This window comes from Mytilus edulis, chromosome 2 (genome assembly GCF_963676685.1).
Source record: "Mytilus edulis chromosome 2, xbMytEdul2.2, whole genome shotgun sequence".
NCBI classification, from domain to species: domain Eukaryota; kingdom Metazoa; phylum Mollusca; class Bivalvia; order Mytilida; family Mytilidae; genus Mytilus; species Mytilus edulis.
The window spans coordinates 82,653,973-82,674,700 of NC_092345.1; the positions used below are offsets into that span (position 1 = coordinate 82,653,973).

Sequence of the window (20,728 nt, forward strand, 5' to 3'; positions counted from 1 at the left end):
TTTTTTCTCTCTTCAAAACGGTCTTTTTGTGAATTTTATTCAGCAACAAATCAAATCATTTATTTTTTAATACCATACACGTTTGTTTTTTAAATGGAATGGAATGTCCTATTTACTTCCCTCTTATTTTCAAGGGAAATCGACAATTTGTCAAACCCCCTTTTTTCACCGGTCTAGGAAAAACATGATGAATTGACATTTTCTTATAAAAAAATCATTAATAAAATGCTAAATTATTTTCCTAAGATCTATTTTGTAACTGAATCTGGGACTTAATCATTTCTTTAAATGCCCGAGCATACAGTTATATTTGTTTATTTTTATTGTTTCAATTGCCATGTACATGTATGAGGCTAAAAAATGTCACCATTTGTAAGGATATGAAGGTGTTTTACAGATATTAGAATAATGTACAAAAAAAGTAAGTCTGGAAGCAAGGCCAAAAAAATATAGATGTGATGAAGAAAATATTGATTGATTGTATGTTGTTTAACGTCCAGTGACATATATTTGATGCATGTTGAGGACAAATATAATAACAGATCAATTGGCAGGAAAAGAAAGTATAAAGTGAAATAGTAAAAACAATAAAAAAAATCTAGAAATATAGAGATATAGAAACGATGATCTGACCCTCCCCCCTTTTAAAAAACAACAACCAAAAAACAAAACACTCGCACTCGCATATACCGTATATACATCTCTTAAAAAACTAAAATTTTGGTTTCATGATGCCCCCCCCCCCCCCCAGACATCAAGGTTCTGGATCCGCCCCTGTCCATACAATCTTACAATAATAGTATTCTATCTATAATAATTTTACGCGTGTGGAATACAACAGGGAGACCGGGTCAATCAATACACCTCCTCGACACCTCATACGAACTCGACTAAAAACATCCAAAACTAATGTAGGCCTCTTGTTTTTTATACGCCCGTCAAAATTTTGACGGGACGTATTATGGTATACAAATGTCCGGTGTCCGTCCGTCTGTCTGTCTGTCCGTCCGTTTGTCCGGCGTAAACATGTCGCACCGTAACTTGAGAACGACTTATCCAAATTTCATGAAACTTAACATAGTTGTTTCTTATGATGGTCAAATGATCTGTATACTTTTTGGTGAAAATAAGATTAAAACTTTTTGAGTTACGGCACTTTGTAACTAAAACAGGGGTGTGTTTTTTTCACATGTCGCACCGTATCTCAAAAACGATTCTTGATTATGGCTTAAAACTTTAAACACTTCTTAGTTATATTAATCTTAATATCTGTATACTTTTGGTGATGATTCAAAATTTTATTTTTGAGTTATTGAGTATTTTGTAAAAAAGGCGGATGTTTTTTTTTACATGATGTCGCACCATATCTCAAAAACGATTTATGATTATTGCTTAAAACTTTACACATGTCTTTGTTATATTAATCTTAAGATCTGTATACTTTTTGGTGATGATTCAAAATTCCATTTTTGAGTTATTGAGTATTTTGTAAAAAAGGGGGAGGTTTTATTTTTTACATGTTGTGCCGTATCTCAAAAACAATTAATGATTTTTGCTTAAAACTTTACACACTTCTTTGTTATATTAATCTAAAGATCTGTATACTTTTTGGTGATGATTCAAAACTTTATTTTGGAGTTATTGAGTATTTTGTTAAACAGGGGAGGGTTTTTTTACATCATGTCGCGCCGTATCTCAAAAATAATTTATGATTATTGCCTAAAACTTTACACACTTCTTTATTATATTAATCTAAAGATCTGTATATTTTTTGGTTTTGATTCAAAATTTTATTTTAGTGATATTTAGTTTTTTGTAAAAAAAAAATAGGATTGGGGGTTTCACATGTCCCGCCGTGTCTCAAAAACAATATATGGTTATTGCTTAAAATTTTCTCAGAAACTATTTATGATTATTGCATAAAACATCCACACAAGACGTCGGGCGTATCATGCGCTCATGGCGCAGCTGTTTATTGTTTTTGTATTACAAGCATTCACAAGATCGAGATTTGAAACGTGTCCGTGTCAAAGGTGCGCATGACGGCGAAAAGATTTGTTATGAAAAAAGAAACAGACTACCTATAGCTAATTAGTCACCTTTAGTGATGTTTAAAAATCTTAAAAAGAAACTTGAACAGGGGGTTGCACAAACACCGTTAAAAGGAGCACTTAGTGCTGTGACAAAGGTATTTTTTTTATCTGCATATATATATGTTCTGCAGCATCCGGTTCCATCACAAATCTTGAAATTGTCTCCCTTGGTAATATATACATTGTACCCTTTTATTAAAATGATCATCCCAATATTGTATCAGGAGAAAAATGAAATATATAGCATTTTCCTAATTCAGAAAATTGCACACAGAAATTCTCATTTATTCCGTAGTCTGTAAATTCTTTTCATTTTTATGCCCCACCTACGATAGTAGAGGGGCATTATGTTTTCTGGTCTGTGCGTCCGTTCGTTCGTCCGTCCGTTCGTTCATCCATCCGTCCGTTCGTTCGTCCGTCTGTCCCGCTTCAGGTTATAGTTTTTGGTCGAGGTAGTTTTTGATGAAGTTGAATATGATATGATCTTTCTAATTTTAATGCCAAATTAGAGATTTTACCCCAATTTCACGGTCCACTGAACATAGAAAATGATAGTGCGAGTGGGGCATTCGTGTACTGAGGACACATTCTTGTTCTGTTTTGACTTGTGTTGCTTTTTCTTGACACTTGAGTGGGTCTCATTGGGGTCTAAGTATGAAGCGGGATTGCCAGGGGCAGGGGTCACCACACCAGGCGAAGTGAGCGACAAAGTCGCTCTAGGTCTCCCCACTTCGCTCTAGAGAAGCTCCAGGGAGAAGTTTAAGTCGCCCTCGATTTTCAGTAAAATTCCCCAATGTCGTCTCATGATTTTTGAAAAATTCTCGATTCAAACGTAAAGTTAAACGACCGATAGGTATTGAAATACAAAGCATGTTTCCCCAAATTCAGAACTGATTTCTCTGCGATAGTATCATACATCAATCTGAAAATTGCATGCCCGGGTGTACTATAAGCAAGAAAAAAGTAAAATCTAGATTTTGTTATGATTGTTTATTGTCCGCCATCTTTGTTATTGAAAATTGTAGATGGCGCCATTTCATCTTTTCATCTCTCATCATTTACCTTATCCATATTGAAATGCACTTTTAATTTTGATGTTCTTATATTTACTGACAAAATGTGATGTCCCATGAAAAATTTCAGATTTCTTTTCAAAAACGGAATATTATCAACTGGTATTCGTTTGTATTTTTACTACTTATGTAGTTTAGTACACTGCCGGGAACCAGCACAACAATTATAAACTACAAAACGCAGTCGGTTTTTTGTTCAGGATTTTGTTTTACAGACTGATACATGTGCTTTGTTTCAGCTAAAGGTCCTTTAAACAGTATTTCAATGAATATCTGCTCATTAATTTGATTAGGAACGGCAATATTTACTTCCAAAGTCGTATATTTTTGAAAAATATAAAGTAAGAAATTTTGACGTGGATCGCACCGTATTTGTTTTTGATTTACAAATACCTATTCAATTCTGGTTATGAAAAATATGACTTTTCCGATGTTACTTTTTGTGATTTAGTCATATTTAAACACTCGTGAAGTGTTTTAGAATCAATAACATACATTTCTAACGGCAACTTGATTTTGGAAATCGGCATTTCCATGAAAATACCGCAAATGTGTGCGATTACATGTACACAATTTGAAATTAAGTTTTACTTTACATTTTCAACACATGTCAAACAGTTTTCTCTCTGAATTCTTATTCAATATTATTTTAAGATCAAATGCATTTTGAATCATGATCTTAGCTATGAAAGACAGTGAAACCGTATTTTAACTTTTCTTAATTGATTATCATTTTTGTTTTAAAAGGTTCTTGGACTTGGTTTAATTTTAAAATCTTATGCAGCATAACTTGATCCAGGTCAAATCTTCAATTCATTCAGACCTACCAGAATAAATATAGCTCTTCAATCTTGTGCCACTAACTTGTGGTCCTTATGTCATGATATTTTTTGACAATTTGCATAGGACCACATGTAAATAAAAAAAGTATTTCAGACTACAAGCATGGCAAGAAAAGGACTTACAAAATGTACTTCCTTAGCAATTGTCATGAAAAAATTATTAGAAAAGTAACAAAAAATTTTATTCATAAAAAGTATAAAAGCGATCTGTCGATTTTCCCTGAAGTCTCCCTGTTGGGCCTTCACTTCTCCCTGAAGTCTCCCTGTTGGGTCTTCACTTCTCCCTGTTTGGCTGCCAGGGAGAAGTGACTTCTCCCTATAATTTTGAAGTGTGGTGACCCCTGCAGGGGTAGAAATAAGAAAAGACCATTGACTTGCCCAAAGGGCAAGTCAATATCTAGATTAACTTGCCCTTGTATCTGTTAACTTGCCCGACTAATGCGGACGGCAAAGCCTCCGCGCCGACGAGCATAGCTCGTCTTACTTAGGGCAAGGGGTCTGGGGGCCACTTAAGGCCTCCAGAAGCTCTGGGGTAAATGGTGCCAAATCTTGCATTCTAGACCTCTCCTGGCAGATGATTTCAAGTTTCTATACACTCTTTTTTAAACAAAAACTTTTACTTTTACAAAAAAAAGTGACAAAAAAATTTCAGATGTACATGTAGAAACTGACCCAATTGTCAAATTTCTTGTAAAAAATATGCTTCATTCTAAATTTCCCTCTCCATATTTTTTTTGTTGCTCAACCCTGTTGACGTTGGATTCTTTAAGTTTTTTTAAAGGGGGGACATAATTTACTAAAAAGTTTTCCATTTGTTTCTTTCTACTTTCATTTTTAAATCAACTCAAAAGTCGTTTGTAAAACGCGTTCTGATTGGATCATTGTATTGACTTCCTTTCACGATTAGTAGCGGAAATCCCCGAGCAGGTGCGACTGAACATTCTAAAACGACGGCGCTCATTGGCCTACGCATAGGAATTGACCAATAGAATTATTCGGGACAAACTACGATGTTTACGATTTTCCTGGCATGCGCATATGAAATAAATAAAGACGGCGAAAATAGTAATACAATAATACACAGCTGTACATCGTACAAAATTACGTCTGACATAGTTATACAAATATTTTTATTGGCACAAATTCACTAACAATAAATGGTTAAGACCTATTGCATATATTATTATATTAATTGACATGATAGAATGAAACACAAACACAAAATTTCAACTTGCCCGGCAGACAACTATGTGATGAGATTCACTTGCCCGCTGCAGATTTTACTTGCCTCGGGCAAGCGGGATAGCGCTTATTTCGAACCCTGATTGCCGATTTTAAGTAAGTGTGACACGTGAAAGTCAAATTATTGTGCCGTGAAAACGAGAAATGAAATCTAGGGGGACACAGGAATTTACAAAAAAATGAGAATTGCTTACATACTTAGTGTAAGCAGGATACAGGAATCTGACAAAACGCTAAGCAGGATCCGGGATCAGAATCCCCAATGACAGGGGCGGATCCAGGATTTCCAGTTAGGGAGGGCGCAATGTTTTATTTTTGGTTTTTTTTAGGTAAAACTATTGAATTATTCTTCTAAAGGGGTGAAATGTAGATATCTCGAACTATTGTGTGGTAAAATAAGCGAGAAATTAAAGTTTCAAGCTGAAACCGCCTTAATCCACACCTGACAACAATCTACAGATAGACGGGCGGACAGACGGAAGCAAAGTGAGACGAGACAGATCACAATTGCTTACCTGACCAATATAATTTTCAAACGAAAATTTCTACTTTTACCAGCGATTTTTAATTGTCCTTTCATACTATCTGTTTTTTACTTTTATGATTTTCGGAGGTCGTGCCAGACTTCATCGTGTTCGCCACAAACAACTAAAACCAGAATGAGATGCATTTACGCAGTTATATTTATTTTCTTGGGATCCCAAGCATACAGTAATACGGTACAGAATCCGGCTAAATATTTAGGTTGCAAGTGAGAAATATATATAGACACAGAGAAACAAATTAATAAACTAACCTTTCGCTTGAAACAGTATTTCTATCATTCATTACGCCGGGATATGATAAAAGAATCTCACTGTTTTCTTGACCGTGTCATGATGAAATTGTGAAAGTGAGTAAGGGATGTTTTGGAACTTCGATTATCAAACAAATTGATTATAAAAACCGCAAATACAATGTAACATTTGTTTTTACTTTAACTGCTAAAAACCTATTATATTTGTCATTAAACGCAGCTCCGCGTTTGACACCTTCCTTTGAAGTTATTATAGAACTTTAATAAAGCGTAGGTCAGTTGATAAGTAATAACGTTGATTCTGTTAAACTGGCTGTTTTATATACTTTGAATGTTAAAAAGATTGAATGGTCTCTTCTGATACTTAAATATGTTGAAGTCAACCCATGCTTTGCAAATTTTAGGGGGGGGGCGCACGCCCGCCACGCCCCCGCCTAAATCCGCCCCTGAATGAGACCCCTTTTTGAGACAAGTTGGGTATATCATTGTTGTCATTAATGCCAATAATGGCATTATGTTCCATCAGGAAGACAGTGTTCCAGCTAGGCTGTTTTCACGGGCAGAATCAATTTGCGCCAATTGCAGTTTTGAAAAGGTATAAATTGCGCCACTCTGTTTTATTTTTATGGTATTAATTGCGCCAATAAATGAAACGAAATTGCGCCACATTTACCTGTAAATATTTTTTACTTAATATATCATACCCGTACATGTTTTACCTATATCATACATGTACTATTATATAATAATAATAATAATAATATCTTTATTTAAAGAGAGTACATGTAGCTCATTTGGATTAAACCAATTTTCAATAAGGCTCTCTACATACAATGTTAACAATATGAATAAAAAATAATTAATCTACTATTACACACATGTAAACAATAGACGTATATAAAGTAATAAAATATTATTTAAATTTCCACTTAAGATTTAATTGAACACTCATCATATTTAAAGGGAAACTTCGCAAAAAAATCAAAAATTGATATTATGTCCATTCTGTATAAAAATGCTCAAATTTATAGATATTAAAGTTTTATTCCGCTAAATAAGAGATCACCATCGATTTTAAATTTTGAGTATCAGTTCTCTGTGCTCCGCCATTTTGTCACCTTCTCCGATGAAAAATCCCGATATGTCTATAAACCACAAAGGAACAAAACTACAGTAAACGATGTAGTCGTAATTGCGTGTCGATATCTTGTCAATCGTACGGTTGTTTTATCTGACTGACTAACTTGATACGGAAAATGGTCTTATTTTTTTAAATAACCATATAGTCTGTTATTTTTAAACTGATAATATTGTAATTAGTTAAAAAGTCAAAGTTCAAATCATAAATAAGTGTTCCGTGGAAATTGTTGTCGAAAATCTAATTCGTTCATAATTCTTTAAAGTAATAAACTTTATTTAATAAATTCGGATCTTCCCTCATCTGATCACCAGCATGGCTAAAGGTATTACTCCCAAAGGTATTGGAAGGGGTGTAAGGTGACACGTCCAGGTATTCAATCGATTTCCTGTCCGGCGGGCTTGCAAGTTCATGCATCGTTTCACTTCTGTAGGTATTGATCAGTGTACACGACCGTAACTTATAACTTTCCATTTTGAACTATCAGGTGCATGTATAATATACATTTTTGTTTTGCGTGTCCGAAAGTGATATAATATACTAGTCATTACTGAACTCATACGCTTGTTTATAAATAACATTTCTGGTGTAAAGAATATTATTTATAAAAAAAAAATAATACAAAACAAAAAATTTGAAGAAATGCAAATCTATTTACATATTTTTCCAAGGGTTAATTTGGGAAAATACTCGTTGTCAATAGTTTAGGACAGATTGGAACATACCAGAATTATTGATTTAAAAAAATGTGCGCACTTGTCGACGATTCGTGTATACATACGCCTGGGTAGAAAGTTACGGAACTATAGTCAGTAGCGCAATTTAAAATATGTATACATGTATACATTGAACATAAGAAACAAACATACATTTTGTGTAAATTGTGGTAAAAGTTTTGTAAAGACTAGTCCACGTATGCCAACAGTATGTAATCAACGAATTCGGTAGACTATTGTATACCAAAAGAAGAAGAAGAAAAAAAGAAACAATTTGATTTAAATACAGGTCAATTTATAACTTGCTTTGGTTCATCGAAGTTAAGAACATAGTAAACTCACAGATTTATATATCCAATTAGATTGTTCTCGAATAAAGGACGAAATTCGTCATCATCACAATTGTTCCGACATTCATGTAAAATATATGCAACTGGACGTACACTAATAATCCCCAAGGGATGTGAATATTTTCTAGGAAAACTATTGAGTATCAATTTCGGGATTTATTTTCTTTCTTGATATTCAATGACAGCAATTTAAAGAATAAACTGCTTGTCGGATATTTGTCCGCTTTAGGGGTATTCTTGCAAGTTGAACAGACTTATAATAACATTCAAAAATAGGGAAAGATAACATTAAATTCGTTGTCTTTTAATTTTAAACATCGTTGGTCAAATAGTTATTTAAGTATATATATACGTTGGGAGACGACGACTATTATAGATGTCTCAGATTTTTTAAATAAGGACGTTCCCGATTATGAATAAATTTGGTTGACGTTTTTCACACTTGAAAAGAATATCTATATTCGTAATTTTTCGATTTCATTCCATGAAGATCCTTATATTTCCTGTCAACTTTTTAAACCTCTTAAGTACAAAAGTATTTTTTTCTTTATTCGTACATATTATTTTCCGCTTCGGTAGAGTTATCTTCAGATAGTTTCAGATATTAATTAATACATGGCTTTCAAAAGTCTAAATGTAAGTGTTCTCGTATATTTTTTCGCCTAATAAAGACCAATAAAAATGATTTAGTAAAGCTATTTCTAATTTCTAAATCCCCCTTTTTTATGAGACATAAATCAAGGACAAGACTTGTATATCATTTCATTTTGACATATGAATTAAGTTTCCCGTCTTTAACCGAAAATTGTGTATTTCTTAGTAAATTAACTTATTTGAATTCAAATAAATAATAGCACCAAATATAATTAAATAATTCTACGGCGATCAATTTTTATTTGTCACCAACTTGAATATGTATTTTTAATGTGTGTATTAAATGCTACCACTGATCCGAATAGACAGTCACACCTGGCAAGGTGTGCCCTAGAGGCGTGGTTAAATACCGAAGTGCAAATAACAATTTACCTTTCAACAAGCCATCTACGAGTATTGCCACAGAACCGTGAATACACACATCGTATAAACCTAGTCATAGCAGAGATAGTAAAAGGTCAATAAGAGTACACCAACATATTGTCTTTACAGATTATTGTACTTTAATTTGTTCACCTTATCAGTCCGAAAATGCATTAATTAAAAATAAATTTATAACTTTTTGTGTTGTCTACAAAAATAATTCGAATATATACGTTTAACATAGATAATTTATCTCACGAATGAGTACAATTGAACGTCTGTGCGTTTTATCTTCTTATTATCGGATGGTTATTAGATAAAGCATAAGTCATCGGCGCGCTTACGATTACGCTAAAATATGATTAAAAACCAAGACTTTTAATGATTGTATTTTAAATCCCGGCATGCAAAAATCAGGAGAAAACGTCACGACCTACAGGAAGTAGTTGATATTTTTTCATTAATTATTGAATTTCTCCTTTATTACTGCACTTATAGCGATAAAACTTTGTGAATATATATATTATGTCATAATGAACATATTTAAACCATAAGTAAAAAATCGTGAATTTTCCCTTTAAGAAAACTCACCAAAAAATAAATTGTTTAGTAATAGAATATTTTTTCACGATTCAAGAGTGTCTGATATACCATTCAAGAAAATAGAGTCTGATAGAGGAAAAACCGGTCATCATTGTCGAGGAACACAAAATTCCATCAGGCATTTGTACAGAAATCTGGAGAAATAAGGTGGAGATGTACAAAATGTAACAGTTAAGAAAAACTGGAGAAATAAGGTGGAGATGTACAGTTAAGTCGTGTTGTGCTAGGTTATCCACAGATGAATCGTGTACAATTATTTTGAATGGAGAATTAGATTATTATATGTCATGAAATAAAAGTCCAGAAATGAGAACGTCAAATTTTGAGAACTGCGTGCAAAAGAATTTTAGCAACCGATATGTTGCCAGAGCAACCTTTAAAAATAAAATAAATCGGAGCTCTTCAAAATTGAAGAAGAAAATTGATGACTTTGTGTTGTGTAACGAGTCAGAAAGCGAGATAATTTTATTAGGATGATTATTTTATTGGCGCAAATGATACCTATAGTTTTGAAAATTAGGTGGCGCAAAAGAAGTATTGGCGCAATTAAGTTGTGGCGCAAATGAGTTACTTTTTGGCGCAAAAAGATATCGCCCGTTTTCACAGGGACAGTGATTTTCCTAGTGTTTAGGGGAAGGGGCCCAGGAAGGTCCGCCTGCCTTTTCCTGCGTGCAGCCCTGTGCCTTTTTCAGTTTTCATTGTGCCCTGCCTTTTTCGAAGATCGATTATATTTTATTTAAAAAAAAAAAATTTATGATCTGCCATTATGAAATTTTACCTTGCGACAAGTGTATGACTTTGTTTATGACACCAAGCTAATCAACGGTTACAACAGGTGTCATAATCTGTTTTTACTGGTAATCCATGATTGCTTCAATTAGTTTCAATGTTTATTACATTTTAGATATTTAATTATTTCTAAACATGGGTTTACTTGCAAATGACAAGAAATCAGAGTTCTCGAAAATATCTTAGATCCTTTCGGTCAAAATGAGGCTCAAACCATTATTTTGAAGGCTAGTGCCGGTCCTTATGACCGATGTAAAAACAGCTTGGCAGTGCATATTTCTGCACTTTTTGGGATACGATTGCTTTCAAGCAATCTGTAGACTTATACCATTGGCTAAGGGCCATGCCCTCACGTCAACCGTTTTATTCTAAACATTAAGGAATATCTCAGATTCTTATGATTGTCTTGCTTTAAAAGGTAAAAACAAACAAAGGGATTGAACTTAAACAACTTTCCTATAATGTTCTTTTCATAATCTTCATGTTTGATATTTCCCTTGACTTATATGCGTGTTTTTAACAACACAGAAAATCAGAATTAAGCAGTATTTATATTTAGTGTTTTTATAAATTTAGAAGCACGTCAGAGGAAATCCCCAGTTTTGATAAAAATGCGAGAGTTCTCTGAACTCCGATAAATCTATTTCTGTCATATAAGAACTAAAGTGGAGTTTTTGTCGAGCCTGCAACTTTTGTTGCAGAAAGCTCGACATAGGGATAGTGATCCGGCAGCGTCGGCGGCTACAGCGGCGGCTACGGCGGCGGTGTTAACTAACTTCTTAAAAGCTTTATATTTTAGAAGGTGGAAGAACTGGATGCTTCATACTTTGTATATAGATGCCTCATGTTACGAAGTTTCCGTCAGTCACATGTCCAATGTCCTTGACCTCATTTTCATGGTTCAGTGACCACTTGAAAAAAAAGTTCAAATTTTTTGTAATGTTGAATTCTCTCTTATTATAAGTAATAGGATAACTATATTTGATATGTGCGTACCTTGCAAGGTCCTCATGTCTGTCAGACAGTTTTCACTTGACCTCGACCTCATTTCATGGATCAGTGAACAAGGTTAAGTTTTGGTGGTCAAGTCCATATCTCAGATACTATAAGCAATAGGGCTAATATATTCGGTGTATGGAAGGACTGTAAGGTGTACATGTCCAACTGGCAGGTGTCATCTGACCTTGACCTCATTTTCATGGTTCAGTGGTTATAGTTAGATTTTTGTTTTGGTCTGTTATTCTCATACTATATGCAATAGGTCTACTATATTTGTTGTATGGAATGATTGTAAGGTGTACATGTCTAGCGGGCAGATGTCATGTGACCTTGACCTCATTTTCATGGTTCAGTGGTCAAAGTTAAGTTTTTGAGTTTTGGTCTTTTTATCTAATACTATATGCCATAGGTCAACTATATTTGGTGTATGGAAATATTTTATGATCTTTATGTCAGTCGCGCAGGTTTTATTTGACCTTGACCTCATTTTCACTGTTCATTGCACAGTGTTAAGTTTTTGTGTTTTGGTCTATTTTTCTTAAACAATAAGTAATAGGTCAACTATATATGTTGTATAGAAGCATTGTTAGCTGTACATGTCTGCCTGGCATGGTTCATCTGACCTTGACCTCATTTTCAAGGTTCATTGGTCTTTGTTTAGTTATCTTGGTTAATGTTAAGTTTATGGTACAGTTGTTATAAAGCTTAGCTTTATACTTAGGACTATCAACATAATATCAATGATTAGTATAGAAGGCGAGACATTTCAGCGTGTGCACTCTTGTTCTTATATGTCACCGTTATGAAACTGATATTTGATATTGTACTTCCATAAAGAAATAGAGAACCGTCTAGGTCGTTTAATTAACATTTAATATATATTCTTGCTCCAGGGTTTGTTTAGGTAATTATGCGCATTCGTATAGTTTTCTTGACTTCAAGGGGTATCAGACATTTTCAGATTGAATGGTTGCTTTGGATTCCCCACTCCATTGATTAATTTGAAACTCATGGGATCCTTTCTATGTATGTCTGCTATTGAGGGTCATTGTTGTTGCATAATTTTAAATCACATGCATTATTTAAATTAAAATAAAGGTATTCCACATCGTAAAGGTGTAATTACAACACCCCTTCAGCTGAAATGGAGTCTTCCATATTATCGAATCGAGTTGTCAATTCTGAATCAAAATACGATACGACATGTCAAGAAAAATTAACTCGTTCTGTCGATAAACGTCGTATTATATTAAAAACGATCGCAATTTAAACCAAGGAATGTGTACGGAAAGGAGTCATGCCCACTGACCCAAAGGAAATTAAATATTTAAAGAGTTAGGAATGGGGTTCCTCCTAGAATTAACATAGGAAGTGATAAAGATACGAAGTGAAATACCTTTTCTCACTCTGAGTCTCAGTGACTGCTGTGGAAAGTAAACTTGGAATTGATAGTACAGAAATAAAACACAATAAGTACATTGTTCATACACTTGTTTCCGGCTATTTTGTAACTATTTAGATTACGTAAATTACATTTTACATGTGCAGTTCAATTAGTTTTGAAAATAATATTATCCAGCTACATGTATACATGTGTCAATGAAAACAAAGGCAATCGTATCCCTCAGAGCAATCTGCCCTTTGATTTACATCAGTTATTAGATGTATAGAAACTATTTCTAATGCATGTTTGCATCGGTCATCAGATGTACCTGCTGCCAATTTCTTCAAAAAAGTTTTTGCAAACTCTGAGAAATTATATTATTTAAATATGTTTATCCAAAGTAAATCAATTTGATGCAGCAAAATTCCAGCATGAATCCAAAGTTTTATGTCAAAGGTCTTGCATGTTTTAACTTTTATGATCTTTTAAATTTGGTAACCATAAAATGTCTAAAAAAATAAAATTAAGACTGGACATGATGTAAACAGAATTTACAGTAACATACAAAGTATACAGGGTACGTACTACATGTACCTCTGTTCTAATAGACTCGTATATATACATGTATATACTAACTTTTACAAATTGTTTATAGAATGATTCAAGTGCAACTGAAAGTCCAAAGCAAGAAACATCAAAACAGAATGGAAAACAAGGAAGTCCTCAGACTGGTAAAGGTGATGGACAGGATTTTGGTATTCCACAGGCAGAGAGTACACCAAAGAAGTTAGGGGACCAGTCTGCCAGCCCTGCTGTTGGTCAGCTTGTGGATGTACCACTACAGGATGAAGGAACCCCTAACAATACCACTGATGTATGTAAATAATGAAGTCAAAAACAAGTGCATAACATAATAAAAGATTGAACCAAACAATGCTACTAGTCAAGAAGACCATAAAATGTTATCTCATGTAATAATGGCCTGAATGCTTAAAAAGGGCAAACTGCATGTTATCTTCAGATAAATATTCAATGTAAAGTATACAATGTATATAAGAACTGTGTTGTTTTATTCCATTGAGACTGGGGAATTCGTTTGGTGTATCTGATTCAGACAGGGCAATTCCAATTTTACTATTTGATGAAAGCATTCTTGGAAGATACTCATGTGAGGGCATGCTGACATAGCTATATGTATATTACATCCTTTTTTCTTTTTTTTTTAAAACACAACATTTTCAGTGCATTTTAAATTGCAAACTTAAACTTTAACCTTTTGCCAATATATAGTCTAGAGTAACTTTTTGATTTCCAGTGACATAAATTTTAATAAGTTCAGATTGAGAGAGGAAGTCAAGATTCTGAATTTATTGGAGGAATGACAATGTGTTTGGTTTATTTGAGTGGACATTTCTACCATTTTATAGAGACTAGATTCCAAAGTCACCTTGCACCGATAAAAAACAACCACACTAGTAAAGTAGTATCCCTTCTTTTTCATCAGGTTCAAACTTGTAACCCTTCATATGTTAAAAGACTATTTCCAAAGATCTTAGATATAAAATAACCAGATTTTTTTTTAAATGAAATCTTATTTTAGACAGAAGGTACTGAATTATTGACCACTGACATGACTGAACAGAATGTAAATACTATTGATTTATTTTGATTTTACTTTATAGTTTGCATCAGCCTTATCCAACTTACCAGGAGATGAAACTCCTAGAGCATCCAGATCTAGAGCTTCATCAATCAGTTCTGTTACCAGTGACAGTTCTTTCTTCAACAATACCACATTTGGAACTCACCATTACCAATTACCATCAGATGTGGAGAGTGAAATAGATGAATCAGCATCAAACTTTGATTCTTACAGTAAAGAAGATTTATATATGCTGATTAAAAGATTTGAGCGAAGAGCCTACAAATATAAGTCTAAGTTTATGGAGGTATGATGACTGAAATATTCCCTCTTCAACACTAATTTTGAAAAGTAAAAATTGATACTTATTTGTCACCATTAATGCTGAAATTAAGAAAATTAGATAACAAAAATCTTTTAAATCTTAAAAATCAATTGAAAAACCATACACCACTTGTCATACTGATAAAACATGCGTCATAAACTGGAGATAACAATTTTTACAACTTAACCAAACATCTTTTACTGTCTCTGCTTCTTGGATTTATAACATATCGTATCACTTGGCCTATTATTTCTTTATTTTAAACATTGCTATGTTGACAGGTAGCTGCTGCTTACAAAGACCTGGCTCAAGAAAGGGAGAAAATCAAGGTAATAGACTGTCACAAATTATTTGCACCTTTATGGCTTAATTAATGTATTGAAAACATGCAGAATTTAGACAAGTTCTAAACAGTGATTTCTCATATGACCTTTGATTGGACTTGCTTTTATAGATATTTCACACTGATTATGGGAAGAGTTATATCAGTCAGGGGACTTACTGAAATAAGTGATTTTTAAATCACTTATTTGAGTAGCAAATTCGAGGTTTTGTCACAAATTGGAATTTTGTATTTTTTTCAAAATTTTAAACAGATAGGTTTAAATAATATCTTTTAATTAGTAAAATTAAAAAAAAATTAACTTTTTGCTTCTTTTAAGTAGCAAGGTTTATGCCTTTGATGCTATCATTTAGCTGAAAATTCTATTTTTGTTGAAAAAATGCTAAAATAATGGCTTTACATAATGAACTGATACTTTCTTTAAAGATTTTTCCCAGCAGTGGGAGTATTTTTCCTGTGAAGTTCAAGGTTTCATCTTTCAGATTATGTAATAAAATTCTACTGTTCGCGATAAAAATTTCACTGTTCGGGGGTGTTGAAATTAGTGGGGGTTATTAAAAGAATGATACTTAAAGAAGTGATTTTTGGGAAGGAAATTGAGGTCTGATACTTAAACAAGTGATTTTTATGTCATTATCCTAGATTCAGTACAAACACAGATGTTGGTTCTGATAAGTTTAGAAACATAATTAGTCCCTGGATCATTAGTATTCTATATTTAAAGCTACAATAAAATTAAATCACTTCTTCTAGTGATTAATTTGTACTACTTAAATAGGTGATTATTAAAGAAAGACAACTCTAACTTCCAACCTTTATGGAAATAATGTTACTTGAATCAGTGATTTATAAAATCACTTATTTAAGTAAGTCCCCTGACTGTATATACATAACCAGAATTGCTTGTAACTGTAAAAAAATTCATTCAGTTTTCTTATTGTAAAAGGGGAGAATAAATAGAAACATTACTAACAGATCTAAATACTCACATAATATCTATATTTTATTTACCTTTTCTTACATTTATAACATGTCTTAAATATTTGATATCAATCATGCTCAAAGTATATAAACTGTTAAAACAATATCATTGACATGTTCAATAAAATACTTTAACCCATCTTTACTGAGGAGTCTGACTCAACAGTGACTGTTTTTATAACTGCAGACAAAATAAAAAGAAATAAACAAATAAATAAATAAAATTTCTACTTTTTCATTGGAATATGAATGCACATATTTATATATGTACAAAAGGTATGTTCATAACTGATTTCAGAACCTACTTCATTGATGTTTCAAAACTAAAACTTATCCTTCAAATTTAAAACAAATTTACAGACAACACTAACAATGACTCAGGATAAAGCTTTCCGAAGGATATCAGAGCTAAAAGAACAGATTAAGTTGGATATGATGGCTAAGAGAGATCTTGAAGAGAACTATCGACTTATGTTGGAAGAAAAGGATGAACACATCAAAGTGTTTCAGATGCAGGTATACAATTTAGATCATTCTAAAAAAATTGAAGACAAGTTCATGAAAGCTAATTTGTCTTAGCCCAAATAAGTATAAAATAACAATGAATGTCTAAATAAACTAATACAAAAATTCTAAAATACCTTCTCATTATTATAATGAAACCCTACAGAGAATTTGAGAGTTTTACTATGAGACATAAGACTGAAAAAAACCCTAACTTAGACTAAACTGATTAGGTAACTTGTAGCATAATGGATAAAAACTGTTTTGTATAATTATGCAAACTTGACTTGGCCATTTAAGTCTTTGATAAATTTTCAGATCAGTCATTGTTTTATGTTAGAATTTATTAAAAAATCTTATTTAATTTGTAGATTCGCCTACTTAGAGAAGGTAAAGAGATTCCACCAGAACTGGAAAACAAAGTAACTAAATCTAAAGTCCAGAGTAAAGAAGTAGGGAAAGGAGACAACTCAGACATACAAACTGATGATGTTAAAATTCTAAATGAAAAGGTTTGTAATTCAAACATTCTATATAATTATTAGAAGTATCAATGACAATTTTATGATTTGATTTTTTTCACAATAGTAAAGACCCTTTGCTTATGATGATAAAATTGGCTGGGGACCAGCTGAAGCCTGCCACTGAGTTGCAGACTCATTTGTGGCCTATATTTGTTTTCTTCTCTTTGGTCAGGTTGTTGTCTTTTTGACACATTGCATGGTTCCATTCTCAGTTTAATTTTATATATCTTAATCTGATGTACTTTGTCAATTTCAGGTGAAAAGACTAGAGGGATTATTAAGCAGGTGTAAAGATACCATCAAAACAAACAAAGAGAAGTATACACAGATCACAACAGAAAAAGAACAGATAAACAAACAGCTACACGAGAAAAATGCAGAATTAGAGAAAGTAAAGGTAAAGTTTCCACAAAGTTCTGTAGCTCAGTGAAAAAAGAAAAAAAGTTTCAATAACAATGATTCAATATTCCTATGAAATAACTATTTGCTTAATTTTTGTCTTCATTTTATTGCAAAAAGTGAGTCAATCTGACACCCGTGGCCAATGTCAAGAGAAAACTGTTTGTATAAAGCTTTATATTCTGAAGGTAGAAGACCAGGATGCCCAAATGATGTTAATAAATTTGCATCTGTCACATGCCCCTTCTCTTTGACTTCATTTTCATAGTTCAGCAATACATAGTGTTTATGCCACTCACTGTCACAAAAGGGGGCATTACTTTGTCTGTCCTTATATTTAAATATTGGTTTCTGTTCTGTTGTAATAATCACTTTGTATAAGTTTTATAACATTTAGTTAGCAACAACTTAATGTTATAAAACTTATACAAAGTGATTATTACCACAAAACATCAACATGGAACATGTTCCAAATTGGGTTGCATCAATTTTACGTTTCTTGAGTTATGTCCCTTTATAACAATAGATGAATCTGTGTTCCATGGTCACATTCTTTATTTATTTCAAATTGAAACCCTATACAATTCTGTTATTTGTTTTCTATTTGTCTGAGAAGCAAAGCTTTTATCTTGTTATACCCAAAAATAAATGTTTATATCGAAAATCCTTGATCTTTAATCCTTTCATCTAATATTGCAATTATGGTCATTAAGCAGACCTAGGCATTTCAGACTGCACTTTTGTTGGTTTTTCATTATTTAACATTAATTGATGAGACTTAACATTTTTCTTTGGACTTTACACAAAAATCTGCTTTTTTTTCTACTACAAAATTTTCAGATCAAATCTTGATTTATATACACAGTGCGTTTGTGAATTTTTTATTTGAATCAGTGTATTTATTTTCTGCTGATTGCAGACATCTGCTGCACCAGACACTATGATTAAACTGCAGAACCAGATGAAGGAAGCTCGGAAAGTTATAGAACAACTAGAGGTGGATAGAGAGGTTGCCATTGCTGAGGTGAAGAAACAGGTGCATGAAGAAATGGAACTGAAGGATCAGGAACTAAGGGAAATCAGACAGCAGTGTGCCTTACTCCAGGAGGAAAATAAAACTAATACAGATAAAGTGGATAGACTAGAAAAGTCCAGTAAGTTAATATCAAAATACTCAAATAATGTATATTCCCATTGTCTTTATGGTTTAAAATGAAAATTTATCAGTCATGTAATATGAAATACCCCAAAAATAGAAGCTACAATGTATTTCCTTATTTCCTACAATATTTGTTTATGTAATATGTTATTTTAATGATTTTATACCTTTATTTTTTTATGAACAGACATTATCTGTCTATTCTTGTGATATTTTAGGTCAAGAAACACTAGAGAAATCCAGGGAGATAATTAAGAGGTTAAAAGATGAAAAGAAGCAGGTTGTAGTTGAATCAGAAGAAAGAATAAAACAAGCTGAAAAAACTATTGAGGAGGAGAAAGAAAACTTGATACAAGAATTGTCAAGGGCAAAGGCTGCTGCAGTGACATGCTTACAGGTATGAAAGAGAAATAACCAAATCTATAAAGGTAGAAAGATTTAATTTTAAAAAAGTATCTTTAAACTAAAAACAATTCTGCTTTTAGTTAAGAACATTTCATAAATGTAAGACATGAAAAAATTACAGGGGTATTTTAACCTATAGAATATATAGAGAAAATGGTCTTAAGGAGCCTTATTTTGCATGGTATTGTACAGCGAGCATTGTTTGGTGTTTTGACTCATTTCTTCTACTTTATTGTTTATTTCAAGTCTAATGTAATTATTACAGGAAGAAACACACAAGAAAGTAGAGGGAGAAGTTCAGAAAACAGTGGAGGAGAGAGATCAATTCTGGGAGAAACAAATACATGACATGGAGAAACAACATTCAAGTGCCATACAAACTCTGGTATGTATAGGTAGTAACAGACAAGTTAAAGAAAGGAATTGGGTCAGTGAGTGAGAGAGAGAAGAGAATAATTAGTCAGAAAAAGCGAGGGAGAGAGAAGGGATGATAGGGGGAAGCAGTGGCTGTCATATATCACAATCAGATCTTTGCATACAAATACATTTATATTTGAGGAAGATTGACATTAGATATACTTTGCTTCAGCAGCTTATATTTAAAATGGCTCAACATATAGAATAAATTTGATATAATGACATAAACTTCTTGCACATAAATGTTATTCTCTGCCTTTTACTAGATTATTTTATTAACTGTGAATGTTCCTACATAAGTAAAGATCAATTAACATGAAGAAAAGCTTAGAAAGAGTGTTTATTAGAATTTATGAAAATGATTTGAAATAATAAAGATATTAAGGTTAAGAAATCAAAGATCCTACTTGACCTTGTTTACTTACTGTAAGGTTTGAGTTTTAGCTCTTCATAGGGGGAATAGAACAAAGAAGAGCAAAAAATATTTTGTCTTTGATATATATTGCCATTCGTAATCATTGACAGCTATTCAAAATTTAAGCTTTTGATTTTGAAGATTTTTGTTGGTGTAAAAATTATGTCACTAAAAAGGTCATGAAAATCTATATAATTTAAAAATGTGGTTTTCAATTTAAAAAATTTGGAAACTGTTTATCAGGTCAAGATCTAACTGCTCTGAAATTTTCAGATGAATCAGAGAACCCCTTGTTTGGTTGCTGCCCCTAAACTGGTAATTTTATGGAAAATTTGCTGTTTTTTGGTTTTTATCTTGAATATTATTATAGATAGAGGTAAACTGTGAAGAGCAATAATGTTCAGCAAAGTAAGATATACAAATAAGTCAACATGATCAAAATGGTCAATTGACCCCTTAATGAGTTATTGCCCTTTATGTAAATTTTTAACAATTTTCATTAATTTGGTAAATTTTAATAAATTTTTACAAAATAATTTCCTCTGTTACTAATGGGTAAAGTTCTTTATAGA

General features: G+C 32.6%; 1 protein-coding gene across 6 annotated transcripts in view; it reads left to right on the forward strand.

Moving 5' to 3' along the window:
- The first annotated feature begins 1,994 nt into the window (after window positions 1–1,994).
- Window positions 1,995–20,728, forward strand: part of LOC139510313 (golgin subfamily A member 4-like) — a 41,634-nt gene continuing 22,900 nt past the window's right edge. For all 6 annotated transcript variants that reach the window (XM_071296819.1, XM_071296820.1, XM_071296821.1 and 3 more), the window contains exons 1-10: window positions 1,995–2,188; window positions 13,698–13,916; window positions 14,725–14,991; window positions 15,291–15,338; window positions 16,694–16,849; window positions 17,209–17,349; window positions 17,618–17,758; window positions 18,680–18,914; window positions 19,138–19,316; window positions 19,590–19,709. In XM_071296819.1, the coding sequence (XP_071152920.1) occupies window positions 2,108–2,188; window positions 13,698–13,916; window positions 14,725–14,991; window positions 15,291–15,338; window positions 16,694–16,849; window positions 17,209–17,349; window positions 17,618–17,758; window positions 18,680–18,914; window positions 19,138–19,316; window positions 19,590–19,709 (1,587 nt within the window). In that variant the 5' untranslated portion in view covers window positions 1,995–2,107. The remainder of the gene's footprint in view (window positions 2,189–13,697; window positions 13,917–14,724; window positions 14,992–15,290; window positions 15,339–16,693; window positions 16,850–17,208; window positions 17,350–17,617; window positions 17,759–18,679; window positions 18,915–19,137; window positions 19,317–19,589; window positions 19,710–20,728) is intronic.